This window comes from Protopterus annectens, chromosome 8.part0 (assembly GCF_019279795.1).
Source record: "Protopterus annectens isolate FY-2018-M chromosome 8.part0, PAN1.0, whole genome shotgun sequence".
Classification (NCBI taxonomy): domain Eukaryota; kingdom Metazoa; phylum Chordata; order Ceratodontiformes; family Protopteridae; genus Protopterus; species Protopterus annectens.
This window is the reverse complement of record NC_056741.1, coordinates 354,055,807-354,072,532: the sequence shown is the minus strand read 5'-3', so window position 1 is coordinate 354,072,532 and position 16,726 is coordinate 354,055,807. Positions and strand designations below refer to the sequence as shown.

General features: G+C 40.9%; 1 protein-coding gene and 1 long non-coding RNA gene across 5 annotated transcripts in view; one reads left to right on the top strand and one right to left on the bottom strand.

The window, feature by feature from the left end:
• Positions 1 to 16,726, bottom strand: part of LOC122808806 (alpha-2-macroglobulin-like) — a 2,637,399-nt gene that overhangs the window by 27,920 nt on the left and 2,592,753 nt on the right. For all 4 annotated transcript variants that reach the window (XM_044079865.1, XM_044079862.1, XM_044079863.1 and 1 more), the window contains exon 35: positions 10,185 to 10,226. In XM_044079865.1, the coding sequence (XP_043935800.1) occupies positions 10,185 to 10,226 (42 nt within the window). The remainder of the gene's footprint in view (positions 1 to 10,184; positions 10,227 to 16,726) is intronic.
• Positions 1 to 16,726, top strand: part of LOC122808807 — a 391,579-nt gene that overhangs the window by 139,421 nt on the left and 235,432 nt on the right. The window lies entirely within an intron of this gene.

Here is a 16,726-nt window from a genome sequence, read left to right as displayed (position 1 = left end):
GCAGTTCACAAACTTTACAGCCTTAGACTATATTCTTCAGCTCATAACCATCAAGCATGTACACACTCTATGTATAGGACCGAGAGCTCCCGTTATGAATACATATGTAAAACGGTAAATTTGTTAGATATTTTGACAGTTTTTTCATAGTGCTGCTATTCTCTTCTTCAAGAGAGGTAAATACCAGTATGGATTTTTCCCATGCAACATGCAGGAATTCTGTAAACAAACTCTACAGAGTTTTCACATTCCTCTTGCAATTAGGAATAAGTCACATTTTCATTTCCAAACTGTCTGCTAGATAACACTGAAGCATGATAATTCCAATTGGGTGTAGCAAAGTAACAACTACACCAAGAATTATACTTCAATAAATCCAAGCATGAAGATTTTTGAAGCAAATACTTTTAATTTTTCAGCTATGTATCTTCAGTTCTGCCAGACACATCCACTAACTTAGCTGCAATCCAAAACCCAACACTTTATAAACAGCTGATAAAACAACAAAACAGTTATCCGGCATTTCAACTAAAGACAACAATTTAAAGAGATTATTAATTTGTAATTTATCTTGTAGAGAAGTTAGAGAAAAGGTCACGTACATTGCCAACACACCTCGCAACGTCTTAGAGCAAGAAGTCTGGACAATGCCATAAATAAAAGTGGGACAAAGGTAAAAAAAAATAGGGACAATTTTTAAATATTACTTTTACAAACTTAGAAAGTTGATAGAATAACAGGTTTTGTATTAGCATGAATTTTTCTGAAGGCTATGAAGCCTGAAACTCAAATGTCCGTAGGGTTATCACCTGCCCCACTTTGTGAGGGTCAGTCCCTCTTTGGGCAGTTGTGTCCTGACAAAAAATAATAAAAATGGCAAATGTCCTGAGATTTTAGGACATAATTATGTCCTACATTGTATGTAATAGTTGCATAAAACAGTTATTCTGTATCTAAAATACCTAAATGTTATAAGAAACAGAATAAGCAACTAAAATGCTAAAAGAATAAGCTATTATTTAGGCAAAAAAGTTAAGTTATATCCTTTGTACTGACCGTGGGTATGTGTCGGCCTGTAAAATCTGATATTTGTCCCGAAAATGTCCCACTTTGGCCATTTGAAAAGGTGGCAACCCTAAATGTCCATCCTTATTTTCTAACTTCAGTCTTAAATGATTTGTCACTAATTTGCCAGAAAACCACAGTTTTATGAAAAACGGACAAAAATATCAGGCAAAAATATTCTGAGAAAATCTGTACACTTGAGAGATATGGCTGCCAATAAGCCCCCAGGTAGGGAAAAAAAAAAACAGGTCTCTCAAAAAAAAAAAAAAAAAAAAAAAAAAAAAAAAAAAGTCTTCAGCAACTGAAAAAAAAAAAGGTCTTTTATGCGGAACACAGTTCCACATATTCAACACAGTAGCGTGTTGTTTGATTTTTGGCCGCCGTTTCGCGCCATGGACATCAAAAAAAAAAAACTCTAAACTCTGCTCGTGTTATTATGAGTTTCCTAAAGCTCCGTGTTTAGCAATTTTTGATTGGCCTGTATGCCAGGTATATGGGACAATAAAAAAAAGGATCAGGCTGCTGATCTCGGGACAGTCCCGCCCAAATAGGGACGTCTGGCAACCCTGCTGCCAATAGTAGGTGAGGAAGATTTTAGCTAGTTGGAATGGTGGTTCTTTTCAGTACAGCGATACAACCACAATACCCCATTAAACAGAACTGTAGCATTAGCTCCTGCCTGACTAGTGCAGTAGGTCTCACTGCTGAAACCCACTGAATCAAAACTAGACCAGGGGGAGTAACACCATAAGCCCCCTCCCCCAAACATGCATGAATTATGGCCACTATATTTCCTATCTTTTATTATCACCTGATTGTTGGTAAGTTTTGAGAATATTTTTAATTATGAAATACTACGCACTACCTCAAAAGTCACAATTTATGCAACATAGCCTGAATGACTCTTCCACCCAAAGATAATACAAACTAAAGCATGTTAGAGGATAAGAGATAAATCTAAGACAGTAAGGAAAGATAGACGAAAGGAGTATAATAAAGCTATGAAAAAAACAGAACGACTGCACACTACCAAATTAGATATACCTTTACTTTGCTGGTAGACTTTACTGAGCCCATAAAGTACAGTTGTGTTAGCTGAACTTTCCATAACAGTAGATGTTCGAATGATCACTGCTGTAGTAACCTTAGCTGTATGGGTTATATCCTGTAAGGATATAATAGCTGTCCAGCTTTCAAAGCTTCAGAGCACCTTCCATGCACCCAAGCTGTCAAGCAGCTCACGCTGAGCTGACTAAAAGACAAGCTTAGATGTGTAGCTCTTCAGAGCTTTCCTGCCAGCAGAGAGAGGGAGGATGAGCCCTGAAAGGGCAATGCTAGGAATGAGAAAAATAAATGTTCATACCCTGGCATAAAAAACACACCAAAAAAAACAAGGAGGATGGTGGGAGGCAGTGACTACTCCAGCAGTGATCATAAAAACATCTACTGTTACAGTAATTTCAACTTACACAACTGTACGATGTTCTTTATATTGATGACTGCTGCAGTAGACTTAGTTATATGGGTAGATTACCACTGCTAACTATATTTGGGAGGTGGAAGTTGAGGGGGCCAGAAACCCCTGGAGAATGGTCTGCTTTGTAAAAGTATGTACAGAAGACCAAGTAGCAGCTTCTAGAATACTTCTAGAATCCAACCCTTTCCAAAAAGCCATAGAAGAAGCTAAGGTCCTTGTAAAGTAGACATTGGTCCTGTCTGCAATAGACTTGGAAATAGCCTGTTTTGACACACTGGTTGTCTTTTCTTCTTATCTTCACAAGAAATGAACAATTGATCCAATGATCTGAAAAATGTAGTTCTGCCAAGATAGTACCCAAGTTGTTTGTGGATATCCAAAGTATGGAGTATCCTTTCTCCCTCATTTTTAGGTTCAGGAAAGAAAAGAGGAAGATGGATAGTTTGACTTAAAGTAAACTCGGATCCCACTTTAGGCATAAAAGAAGGATTATTTCTCAGAGAAACCCTGTCCTTGTGGCAGGGAACCAAACAGTGTCCTGGCCAGCAGTAAGAAAGTGTCAAATCATCAAATAAAGCGAGGAAACACAAAAAGTCTGTTAAGTAAAATAAACAAAGTGATTAAAAAAGATACATTTATTAGGTACACTTAGCGCTAACTTGGCTGACTGCCACAAAAACTGCAGGCAATAAGATACACATCCTTGAAAGCAAACAAGACAGGACAGGAGAAATGGGTGTAGGCTCTAGAAATTCCTTCTGTATTTTTTGAAAGACTGAGAAACCTCAGTGTTCTTCCACTGAAAACAATGGAACATTCTAGCAATAGTCTCATTGAAAGAGACACCCCCACAAGGAGAATCAGAAAGTGAGCTCTCTGAGTCTGAATCAGAAACCTGAGGAGAAAACCCTGAATCTGTCCCTGCATCTTCCTGTTCAGATTCAGACTCTTGAGTTTCTTCAGGAAAGGAGTAATCCCTCTTTCTTTTACTAGTAACTACTCTACACGAGGGATCAATAGCCTGAATAAAACCCTGAGCCAGTCCCAGCAAACTACTCCTAGCCAAAGAAATTTGAGGAAGAGTAGATACATGCTTGATTTTCTGTTTCTTTTTGACAGGATAAATGGGCCCAACCACGTTACTAATGGTAGCAACTGCTTCCCCAGGGATAAGCACAGCATTCTGACACAACAGGGAAGCCTTTCTTGTTCCCTCTCCCAAGACCAACAAGAGTGGTTCTCCCTTGGACACTGAGGGGACTCCAACAGCCATAGAGGATGTGGCTAACCCCCCAGTTCATAGTGGCTGTAGGTGATCCACCAGATGGATTTGGAATAAAAGTGGAATGACGTACAACAAATGGCTACAGAAGAATCACTCACTTGTGGCTGAGGCAAATTGCTAGCCTACTCTCATGGCAAAGTGTGTTTGCTTAACTTTTTCTTTTTGTGGTTGGAAGAAGGATTGACCATGGGAGTGACAATCAGTTCCATGGCCAGACCAAAAATGGTACCTCTGTCCTGGGGGAAAACAAGCAACAATGCTAGTAAAACTACTAGTCCACTAAAGTTACTTTTTTGATGGAAAAATACAGTAAAAAGTACTTTCAAACACTATGGCAGCCCCACAACCTTAAAACACAGTTACTCCACAGAAAAGTACAGTTTTGTACCTACCATAAATGTAAATGTTCGAGTGTTCACACTGCTGCAGTCATCACACTTGGGTTATCCTGCCATCAGGCGGTCCCGCAGTCGGCCAGAGTTCCAAAGTCTTGGTCCAGCGTCGGTTGCTGTCGCTTCTTCCCTGACGTCAGTGTGCCAGGGGTATATAAGAGGCATCCGATGCCATTTTCTTCAGTCTTTCTTGCCCCAGATGCCAGGTGCCCCCCAGTAGGTGGTCAATGCATATTGACAATAAAACATGTAAAGAAAATACAAAGAATACCTTCAGTTACAAGCAAATACACCACAAAGGTTGTATCAGATAGAAAGGTATAGAGAAGTTCAGCTAGTTCAGAGGGGATGGAGGGAGGGTAACCTGAACTGCAGCAGTGTGAACACTCGGACATCTACATTTATGATAGGTACAAAACTGTACTATGTTCATCGTGTTACACTGCTGCAGTCATCACACTTGGGTTGAATCCCAAAACTAAGGATGGGTGGTGGAGTTAAACAGGGTTTGGAGAAGCTAGTAGGCCCTGCAGAACTGCAGTGGCAAAGCCAGCTCTAGTCTTAGAGTATAGAGGTAAGTGATAGTGTTTGGTGAAGGTGTGCACTGAGCTCCAAGTTGCAGCGTACAAAATTTCCTTGGTTGGTACCCCCCTGAGAAAGGCTGTTGATGTAGCTGTAGCCCTGGTGGAGTGGGACCTAATGCTAGCAGGTACCGGTTTCCCATGATCTGTGTAGCAGAAACGTATACAATGTCCTATCCATTTTGAAATGGTCTGTTTTGAGATAGCTTTTCCTTGTGATCCTGCAGCATAGGATACAAAGAGCTGGTCAGATTTTCTGAAAGCCTTAGTTTTATCCAAGTAGTAACATAATTGCCTGTGAATGTCCAAAGAGTGCAGGAGTCTTTCTCCTTTGTTCATGGGGGTTTGGGAAAAAGGTGGGTAAATGAATGGTTTGGTTTAGGGCCACACCGGATACCACCTTTGGCATAAAGAAAGGGTTAGTTCGTATAGCGACTCTGTCTTGATGAAAAATGAGGAAAGGCTCCACTGCCATTAGGGCCTGTAGCTCTGAGACTCTTCTAGCTGAAGTTATTGCTAGTAGCAGGGCAGTTTTCATGATAGAAACTTTAAATCAACTGAAATAGCTGGTTCAAAGAGTGGCAGTGTAAGCTTTTCCAGAACAAAGTTGAGATCCCAAGTTGGTGTTGGTGCTCTCCCGGGCAGTCTTATGTTCTTAGCCCCTCTGAGGTACTGTCTTAGGAGTGGATGTGAAAATAATGGAGGATCCGTGTTGTAGTGAGCTGAAATCGCTGAGGCGTGAATCTTAACAGATGACAAAGAAAGTCCTTTGTGCAACATCTCAGTTAAATATTGTAGAATCTGAGGAATGTTTGGAACAAGGGGATTTTGGCCTTTAGCCTGGTTCCAGGAGCAAAATCTTTTCCATTTGTCTGAATAGGCTTTCCTGGTGCTGGGCCTCCTGGCCTCCAGAATGACATCCATAACAGCTTTAGATAGAGGTGTTGGCTGGTTGTTTAGGTAATTTGCCATGCAGCCAGATTTAAAGTCTTGAGCTGGCTGTGTAGAATCTGATTGTTTTGCTGAGTGAGCAGGTGAGGAATTTGGGGTAAAATCCATGGTGGGAGAGGGTGTCCACTTTCCAAGCTAGTGGGTGGAATGTCCTTGTGCAAAATTTTCGAAGTTGGTAGTTTTGGGGGTTGGCAAACAGATCTATGTCTGGGCATCCCCATTTTTGAATTATCATTGCAAATACTTGTGGATCTAGTTTCGACTCATGGGGATCCATGATGTTTCTGCTTAGGTCGTCTGCCAATGTGTTTTTCTTTCCTGGCAGGAATTGTGCTTGTAGTTAAACTTGGTGTTCCACAAGGTCATTGCTTGCCTGCATAGGGGGTAGGAGTGTGTGCCCCCTTGCTTGTTTATGTACCATATTACTGTGGTATTGTCCGTTTTTATTAGGAGTTGTCCTGGATGTAAGATGTCCTTGAAAGCTGTTAGGGCATTCTGTACAGCTAGCATTTCTTTTTGATTGATATGCAGATGCCTTTGATCTGTATCCCATTTGCCCTGAATGCACTGTCCTGCCATGTGTGCTCCCCAGGCATAGTCCGATGCATCTGTTGTTATAGTTTGCCTGGCTGTGGGTAAGGTAAAAGGCTGACCCTTGTTGAGGTGACATGCCTCTGCCCACCATAGAAACTCCTGTTGAAGGCAGGGAATGAGTGGTATCATTGTTTCCAAGCTGTGGCTGTGCTGAGTCCATACGCTTTTCAGGTACCATTGTAATTTCCTCATATGCAGTTTTGCAAATGGTATTAGGAGTATGCAAGATGCCATGAATCCCAAGGCCTGCAGAATTTTTCTTGCAGGGAGTTGGGTCTTTGTTGCCATCATTTTGAAGTATTGAGTCAGCTGTTGTTGCTTGTCTGGTGTGAGATAAGCCAAATGGGCCGTTGTATTCAAGCTGGCACCCAGGAATGTTATGTTCTGTGAAGGCACTAGTTTTGATTTCTTTTCGTTTACTGTGTACCCTAGGCAACTTAAAAGGTGTTTGACAAATGCCAGATGCTTTAAAAGAATGTCCTTGCTTTCTGCTTGAATAAGGCAGTCGTCCAGGTATGGGTATATTTGAATTCCTCTTTGTCTGCAGTATGCAATTACTGGTGCCAGGCATTTTGTGAAGACCCTGGGCGCAGTAGATAAGGCAAAGGGCAGTGCAGAGAATTGATAATGGGTTGAACCTGCAATAAAACGGAGGTATCTTCTGCAATTTTGTCTGATAGGGACATGCAGGTATGTCTCCTTGAGATCCAACGTTACTAGCCAAGCCTTCTTGCCCAGCATGGGAAGAAGCTGCTGTAGTATTAGCATCTTGAATTTGGGTACTTGCAGATAAGTGTTTACAATTGAAAGATCCAGAATGGGTCTCCAGGCTTTGTCCTTTCTGGGGACTAGAAGGAGTCTTGAGTAAAATCCTTGTCCTTGCTCCTGTGTAGGTACCTGTTGAATGGCTCTCATGTCCATAAGAGCTGTAATTTGTTTTTGTGCCTCTGCCCATTGATTTGGTGGCAGGTTTGGCATTCCTTTTATCCTTGGCAAGGTGTGAAAGTAGAATCTGTATCCTTGTGAGGCAATGTTTAGGACCCATTTGTCTTTTGTGATGATGTGCCAGTTGTCTGCAAAAAGTGCTAATTTTCCTCCCAAGGGAGCTGCCAAGAGAGATTTGCTTGGCAGTCTGAGGGTTAAGTCATTGTGTTTGTCTTCGGTTAGCTTGGGGCCTGTCTTCTCCTCCTTTCTGGGTAGCGGCACCCCATTGGCGAGGTTTGTAAGGGCCTTGTGACTGACCTCTGCCTCTTGGGCGTCTGTATTTGCCCCTCTGTGGTCTGTCAGAAGCTGGAAAGGACCATTTTTTTGGCCAATTTCTGCTGAAACAAGGGGGTTGAACCTGTAAAAAATCCTTGACCATCTGCATAGATTTTGCCTTATCCTCCATTTTCTTTAAAACCTCTTCTGCTTTTACACCAAATAAAACATCCTGCTGTAAAGGTGCATCCAATAACTTTGCTTTAACATGATCAGGCAGGGTTTGTTCTTTTAACCAACCATGTCTACGTATGACGACCCAGTCACTGCTGCTCTACAGGAAGCTTCCAATGAATCAAATCCACATTATAAAGTATGTTTGCCCACCTGTTCAGCTGCATGCAACAAATCCTGCATTTCCTTGAAATCAGGCTGCTCTGAATGTGTGTTCATTTTTTGTTTTAATTGAGACATCAGGAATTGCTGATATTTCAGCATGTGAAACTGGCTAGAGTAGCTGAGGTGTATACTTTCTTTCCCCATCTATCTAGTGCTCTGGAATCCCTTTCAGAGGGTACAGGATTTTTAGCAATAGAGGCCTTGACCCCTTTGGGACCCTGGGAAATGGTTTCTGGGTCAGCAACAGGGCTTTTATATAGGAATTTGTGTGAGTCAGGGACTCTGTAGTATCTGTCTGATTTGGCTGGAGCCGGAGGTAGAAAGTCTGGGTTAAGGCTAGATTCTAAGTAAACATCATCCATAATGTCTAACACAGGAGGGATAGCAAGTTGTCTGTGCTGGGGTAGTAAAAGGAACTCTCGGAGCCTTTTCTTAGAATCAGAGTAATCCTGGCCTTCCCAGTGGAAATGTTCCCTCATGGTATGCAAAGTTTCCCCAAAGAAGTAGTCTTCTGGGGGAGATGCTGAGGGAATAGACTCTTCAGCATCAGAATCTTCATAAGGGGGAAAAGAGTATTCCTGTTCCTCAGAAGAATCTGAGGAAATTGAAACCTGGTCAGAGGAAGCATAATCCTCCTCTTGTCTTGGCCTTTTATCAGGAGGGGGATGGGAACCCCTGATTAGGGTAATTAAATCTTCAGCCATCTTAAGCATCTGTTTCTTAGGCATGGGGCCTTGTACTAGAGACTGATGTACAGTCTTTTTTGTTTTTAAAGGAGTTTTTAGCTTAGCATAAGATTTAATGGTGAGTGTAGTCAGTCTGAAGACACCTTCTGCAACTGAAGGCGTTTCCACTGTACTGGAATCTCCTTCTGCTCTGGAGTCGGAAGGGCCTAAAGAAGAAGGCTGCGGCGGCCTAGTACTCTCCGCTTGGGAATCAGAAGCCATCTGTGGTTCTAAATCAGAGGTCGTCAGGGGCTGCGTAGGCGCCTCACTGAAAACCGGAGAATGGGCGACTGGCCCAGCAGAGGCCTCGGAGTCTGGTTTGGGTCTATGCTGCCTGTCCTTATCCTTGCTTTTTTTTATGCATGCCGGTCGTCGGTTGCTCCGATGGCATGGTATAATTAAATTTCCTACCAAAGTAATGTCGGGCAAAATCAAACCGACGTTTAATAGTTCGTTTATTAAACCTAGCACAAAACCGACAACCTGTGACGTCGTGGTTTGGGCCTAGGCAAGGAATACAATAAGAATGAAAGTCCTTATGAGGTATTTGCTTCCCACAAGAAATGCAATTGTTAACTTTTTCTGACATCGGACTGAGGCAAGAAAAGGTTCCCCAACGGGGTACTTAGCTTTATTGAAGACTTCGGTCTGAAATTTGATTTGAAAATCTCAGGAGTCGGACGACCGGCACTTGCGAACTGCTTCTGCTTCGGGCACCGCGCGGCAAGAAAGACTGAAGAAAATGGCTTCGGATGCCTCTTATATACCTCTGGTGCACTGACGTCAGGGAAGAAGCGACAGCAACCGACACCGGACCAAGACATTGGAACTCTGGCCGACTGCGGGACCGCCTGATGGCAGGATAACCCAAGTGTGATGATTGCAGCAGTGTAACACGATGAACATCTAATATATCAGATAGATAACACCACTTTTAAACTGACAGAAATGAGTGCTCCAATTAAAAGTACTTTACAATCTCAAGATAATCCATTAAAATACAACACTCCTAGCTTTGAAATAACTTTGTAATAAATCATCAGTAAAAAATAAGAACATGGAAGTTTTTTCCCCAAAAGGGAACTTATCTATCCAGCTAAGGAAAGCAAAAACCGATTGTTGATACTCAGAATCCTCAGAAGAGCTTGCTCTTCCGCAGCAGTAAAGCTCTGGAGTGCTTCATGCCCAAACTTGTCTTTTAGTCAGCTCAGCTCCAGCTGCTTGACAATTTGGGAGTATGGAAGGTGCCCTGAAGCTTTGGAAGCTGACCAGCTGTTATGTCTTTGGCAGGATATAACCCATATAGCTAAGACTATTGCAGCAGTGATCTATATGAAGAAAATATATAGTGCTGAATGAGAAATGTCTTCACTCTGCAGACACAGTTCTTTATTTGCTGGCCTCAAGAATGCACTGAAATGCAAGTTAATACTGATGTCTTCTTTGACTTCTGTAGAGGACATTATACATCAGTACAAAACAAAACACATGAGTCATTAATGTGGTTAGCCATACCTGCACTGCATGGAGCATTGTATTCTGTAAGTGCCTCTTCAGCTGCATGAAAAAAAAACATACATTTTACAGTGTTTGCAATTCTGAATAAGAGATATTCTCTACTTTGTTTCAGTTGTTTAAGTTATCAGGCTTTGTCTTCTTTTACATACCCTATTTAACATTTATCAAATGCATTACAGTTGCTTATTACTTTCATTTGCTTTACAAGATACAGCTTCCTTCATGGTCATTTTTAATGTTAATATACTCACTGAAGCAGTCATGACAAATTAAATATTCCTGTTACAGCACATCTTGATAGGTCATAGAACTGTATGTTAAATTAATAAAATGGTCTCAGATTTGCAGCTGGCCTTAGACATAGGCCAATTTGGCGGATGCCTAGGGTGCCAGTTGGTCAGGGGTGCTTTTACAAGTGTTTCCCCTCTCCAAGTACCAGTGCTCCTGCTGAGAGAAGAACAGTGTCCTGTAAAGAACAAGCTGTACACAGCCTTCATAAATGTATTGCTTCTCATGGTAATGCACCCCATACCGTTCAAGTGTCCAGTATTTTCTGGAAAATACAGACTAGTATGCTTAAATAACAGGGTACTACAAAATACCATGTGGCCCCTTTAAATTATGATTTTTTTTCAGTTTAACCTGTGACCTGCAATGTCATAAGACTGTTGCTGTAATGTCACTACAGCTCCTGTATGAGATGACAAGGACCGGCGTAAATTGACAAACCACACAAGAGGTAAAAAAAGCAAAATAGTAGTCATTAGACTGTCACTTTATTTATTTATTTATTTATTTATTTTTGATTACTGGGAAAGTCTGACTGGGTAAGAACCCAATTTCAGTGGAGGCCCGGGAAGAAAAGCTCCAAAGTATTACAAAACATTTTAAGAATAATAATTTTACAGTTTCTAAAATAATACAAAAACAAATACAGTGTAAATAATTATACCAAAGTAGACATAATATGAAAACATTGGTCAAGAGTAGATACAAGTTATTTGACAATGATTTAATAGTTAGAGAAAATATTGCCAGTTTATGGAGAAATTAAAAGGCAAGTTAGTACAATATAAACAGGAACTGCAATACAAAGTGACAGAAAAGCAGGCTTATGGTATATTTAGAGACAAAGCTAAGGGAGAGAAATTAATAGAAGTGAGTGAAGAAGGGAGAATAAGGTGATATAAAGACTGAATAGGTATTTGTCCACACTTAGGGATATAGTTTATCCTGATGTTGAGCAAGAACAGATACAGCTTTTGGCTAGGAAGTCTTTCAGAATGGCTTTGAATGCAGGATGGAGGGTATTGACTTGATGGACAGAGATAAGGAGTTGCACGCCTTAACAACATGGTAAAAGTACAGATAATGCCCAGTAGATTTGATAGGTTTGTGGACAGACAGGTGCTTTTGGTCACTGGTTCATAATGACCAACTAGGAACATTCAGTAACTTTCTTGCTGGCAACTGAACTGCACACACTGTATCACACAGAGACAGAAAAGAGAAAGGGAAGACTTGCCTAAGTTCAGGTAATGTGCCAGGGGCTACGTGTGGGTTTCAGTGTTTTTACATTGGATGCTATACAGACAGTTATATTCACTAAAGGTACTGTCTTAATTGTTCCTTTTACCTGGTGGTTCACACAGATTTTCTTTTCTGCTATAATATGTTTATTTCAGGGAATGATACAAAGCTATCATTGCTATAAATAAATAGCATCATCATCTGTTGTTTAACTATTTTCTTGTTATTTTTGCTTTATGTCAACAAAGCAGATGAAACAAGAAAGCTGCTGAATTGTACTCTATTCAGTTTTATAAGGGGTGAAAAGGCTGCCTTTCATTTGGGGCAATCATAAACTTTACTTCAATGTACAAGTATTTTCTATTTTTTTCCAACCGGAAAACATTTCTGTGTACTGTCAGATTTAAATATATAATGTTGCCATAAAGGCCAAAAAATAAATAAATGCCTTAGAAACCTTAGGACTTGGAGAAAAAAAATTATAATATTCATTCCATAATGGAGTGCTTCTTTGTGTGTCTACTGTTTTTTACAGAGCAAAGTTGAGTTACAGAAGTAGCTGTAACTGCTAGGTTGGATTGGGAAATACATGGAGATGAAAGCAACTTCTTGTTTGCTCAGTTTAAATGGTCAATCTGAATTTGTAAGACTGGTATTTGTGTGAAATAAGAGGGAATGCTTTATTACTGTGACCACAAGCTCTGGCTAAATTTAGTTATTTCTTTCTCAGTTATTACAGTAACTTCTGGCCCAGTTATGGTGTGTAGAAAATCCTGAAAGATGACAAAATATGAAAAAAAAAAAAAAGTAATCATGGCAGAGGGGGGATAAGACTCTGGTATGTGTGGTAGTGAGTGAGGAGGGGGACCCAGTGGGTAGTGCACGGGGGACCACAATAGAGTCCTTCGCCTAGGGTGCCATTTCACCTAAGGCCGACCCTGATATGAGATAATATCTGTGACAGAAGCACTTTCAAGATGCCTGCACACTTATCAACAGGTAGATTGCAGCTCTCCAGTATGAACACTGAAACTAGGAAAAAATGCAAAAGCTATCAGATTGGATACAATTCAGTTACTGCCTAGTAATTATATTGCCTGGAACTGCCAAAGAAGAAACTTGGAGAAAGCATGAGAAAAATCGGCCAGGAAAGGAGAAGAGAACACTCAGGCTGGAAGAATCTTGCAGCTGCTCAGGAAAAAGCAGTTCCAAGTTTCATCTATTGTACAGGACATGGCTTCCAGTAATTTAGAGGGAAAAAAATCAAATGTACCATGAGGTATTTAAAATAAGTAAAACACTGAAGAAATAAACAAGGTCAAATAAAAAAGGCTGGAAAAAATAGAAACTTTAACTAGCGATTCAGATGAACTAAAAAAAAAAAACTGCTACAATCAAATGCTGAAAAAAAGCAGGCTGAGCACTATGCTTCTCAAGAACAACTTATTTATTTTTATTTATTTATTTATAAATTTTTTATCATCCCCTCCACAAAGGTGGACCATCCACTGATCTCTCCCAACTACCAACCCATCGCCATCCTCTCACCAACTATCCAAAATCCTAGAAAGATGCATTCACCAACAACTCCTCACCCACCTCCTCTCTAATAACCTTCTATCCAACTTCACAACATGGTTTCTGCCCATCCCACAGCACCACCACAGCCCTAATTAACTTCACCAATACCATAAACACATACAGGAACCAAGGTAATCTTGTCTCTGTCACCTTTCTAGACTTATCCAAAGCTTTCGATACAGTTTCCCCACAATAAACTCCTAACCTGCCTCTCAGATCTCACTTGACAGCCCCAGTCTACACTGGTTCAAAAGCTATCTAACAACCAACATCAATCAGTCAAATGGCTTGACTCCATATCCCCCCGCCACTCCCAGTCGGTGTACCCAAAGGCTCCATCCTCAGCCCCCTCCTGTTCAACCTCTTTACAAATCAACTCCACTCCGCTACTACAAATGCCAAAATAGTCCAATACGCTGATGATACAACTCTGATCTGCTTTGCACCAGACATACAACTTCTCCAAAAAAAAAAACAATCAATATTGGCTAAACAATTCCCATCTAATATTAAACCCAAAGAAAACACAACTTATGCTGTTCCAGCCTACAAAAACCGAGGACACTACCCTCCCCATATCATCAGCTAACAAGACTCATCACCCCAGTCCCAGAATCTAAGTTATTAGGATTCACCATTGACCAACAACTAAAGTACAACAAACATATATCCCTTACTGTCTCCAAAGTCCACAAAAAACTAGGGATCCTCTATCACTGTAAACGATACCTAACTTCTGAAGCTAGAATCACTATAGTCAGAACCCATCTGCCAGCTACTATACTATATGCATGCCCAGTACTGACAAATCTAATTAAAAGTGACCTTAACAAACTCTCCACCTGCTATAACAAAATTGCCAGATTTGCTGCCAATGGCAGATCACACTCCCACCACTGTCAGTCCCTAAATAATCTACACTGGTTAGAATTCCCAAATGTATTATGATACCACCAACTTAGTCTGGCACATCATATCCTATACCATCCTGAAAAAACTCCTGCCCTGTCTGGCCTTATAACCTTCTACATTCCTAATAGATAGTTATGATCTACCAACAAAGCTCTAATAGAAAATATCCAGTGTAAAAACAGCTTGGGCGAATCTCTCTTCAATAACGAAGTTGCAAAAATCTGGAAATCCTTCCTCCTGACCTCAGGCTACAAAAATGTGCAACCACCTTCAAAACCCAATTAAAATCCTACCTATACACCAACCATTTATGTACCTACAAAGGACCTCCCTGAACTCCCATCCACCTGAAAGAGGGTACTCCTTGCTTTAGTCAAACACATGCTACTGTATTACACCCTCTCTCTTTGTACATACTGTAATATTGTCTGCATGCCTATACTATAGTAAAAGTATACGTCTATAAAGAAATTACTTATCTCTATATTATTAGCATGTTAACCTTTCTATACTTATCTACTTGTACTTATCTCTGTATTATCAGCATGTTAACCTTGCTACAGCTGTACCTTGATTGACATATATATTGTTCATATTCTGTAATAAATTTTCTAGAGCTTTTCTCCCCAGGACTCCATTGAAAATGGACACTAGCTGTCCAGCCGGACCATCCTGGTAAAAAAGAAGTTATGTACTCACCATAACATTCCATGTTTGTAGTCCATCTCGCCCTTCATTCTTACATATGGGTTCGGAGACGATCCTCGGCTCCGACTCGGCCGATTACAAAGCTCGAAGTCACTAAGTTGGCTCGTGGCAAGGTAGGTATCCCATAACGCACTAGTAACAATCCCCAGATCTTGTTTGCTGCTGTCTATAAAAGTATTTCCACAAGGAAAAACAAAGATCAAAGGTCTACAACTCTAAGGAAGACAGACATTATCTTGTCTCCAGATCCTCCAAGGATACATGAATGGGGGTAGGTGTGTGGGTTCGTACGAATGAAGGGTGAGATGGACTACAAACATGGAAAGTTATGGTGAGTACACAACTTCTTTATGTTCTGTAGTCCTATCTCGCCTTCACTCTTACATATGGGACCGCGTCCTTAGCACCTTTTTCTCGGGTGGCTCATGGGAATATACTACTAAGTATCGTGGAACCAAAGGAGGCTCTACCCTTGGAGGCCAAGTCCAATTTGTAATGAGTAATAAAGTATGAGGGGTAGCCCAAGTTGCTGCTGCACATATACTGACCATTGGAATTCTGGTTTGAAAAGCGGCAGATGTAGATCTAGATCTGGTGGAATGAGCTTTAATTTTAAATGGGAGTTATTTGCCATTAGAAGAGTAAATAAAAGATATGCAATTTGAAATCCAGTTTGATAACGTTATCTTGGAGACTGGCATTCCTTTTCTCGTCTCCGAAAAAGATACAAATAATTGGTCTAATCTTCTAAACTCTTTGTATCTATGTAGATAGAACCTTAACAGTCTGTGTACATCAAGCTGATGAAACTTATATTCTGCTTTGTTTGTATGATTTGGAAAAAAGACTGGCAGTTCAATAGTTTGATTAATATTTGACTGTGAACAAATCTTGGGGATGAAGGAAGGGTTGGTGCTAAGGGAAACTGTCTCTATGAAAAATCAAGTAAGGAGGTTTGACTGAGAGTGCTTGCAGCTCTGACACTCTTCTGGCAGACATAATGGCTACCAGAAAAATGGTCTTTCATGAGAGGAACTTTAAATCACATGTATGTGAAGGTTCAAAAGGCGGTGAGGTAAGTTTTGAAAGAACAAAAGTTAGATCCCAGGGAGATATATGTTCTTGAAAAGGAGGTCTTAGTAAGGTAGTGCCTTTTAAAAACGATTTACACAATTTGTAAGCCATACGATTAGGTTCTTGTTGCCCCAAATGAAAATTGGCGATAGCTGCTAATTGAACTTTGACTGTAGCAGCAGCTGATCCCTGATGAAAAAGTCTGGTTAGAAATTCTAACACTAAGGGAATGGAGGCTGTGTATGGATCTATGTTCTTAGCTTGTGCCCAGAGAGAAAATCTTTTCCATTTGCTAGCATACAATTTTCTCATAGAAGGTTTATGAGAAGCGGCTTCTCGACACAAGGGGTAGGACTTGGTTCCGCCCTGTTTGTTGATATACCAAACTACAGACATGTTGTCTGTTTGGACTGCAATTGTCCCTACGGGAAGAAAGTCGTTGAGGGCTTGCAACGTTAAAAGCACTGCTCTCATCTCCAGGACATTTATGTGCAGATGGTACTCGAACGGTTGCCATGTCCCATGAACCATCCTGCCCTGATAATGACCCCCCCACCCGATCAGGGAGGCATCCGTGGTGACAGTGGCTATCGGTGACGGAGGTACAAAGCACCTGCCTTGGTGAACCTGAGATGATGTGATCCACCAAGCAAGATGTTGTTTGCATGTCTGTGTCACCAGAATCTGGTGATGCATTGGAAGTTGCTGGTATGACCACTGTGAGAACAGCATCC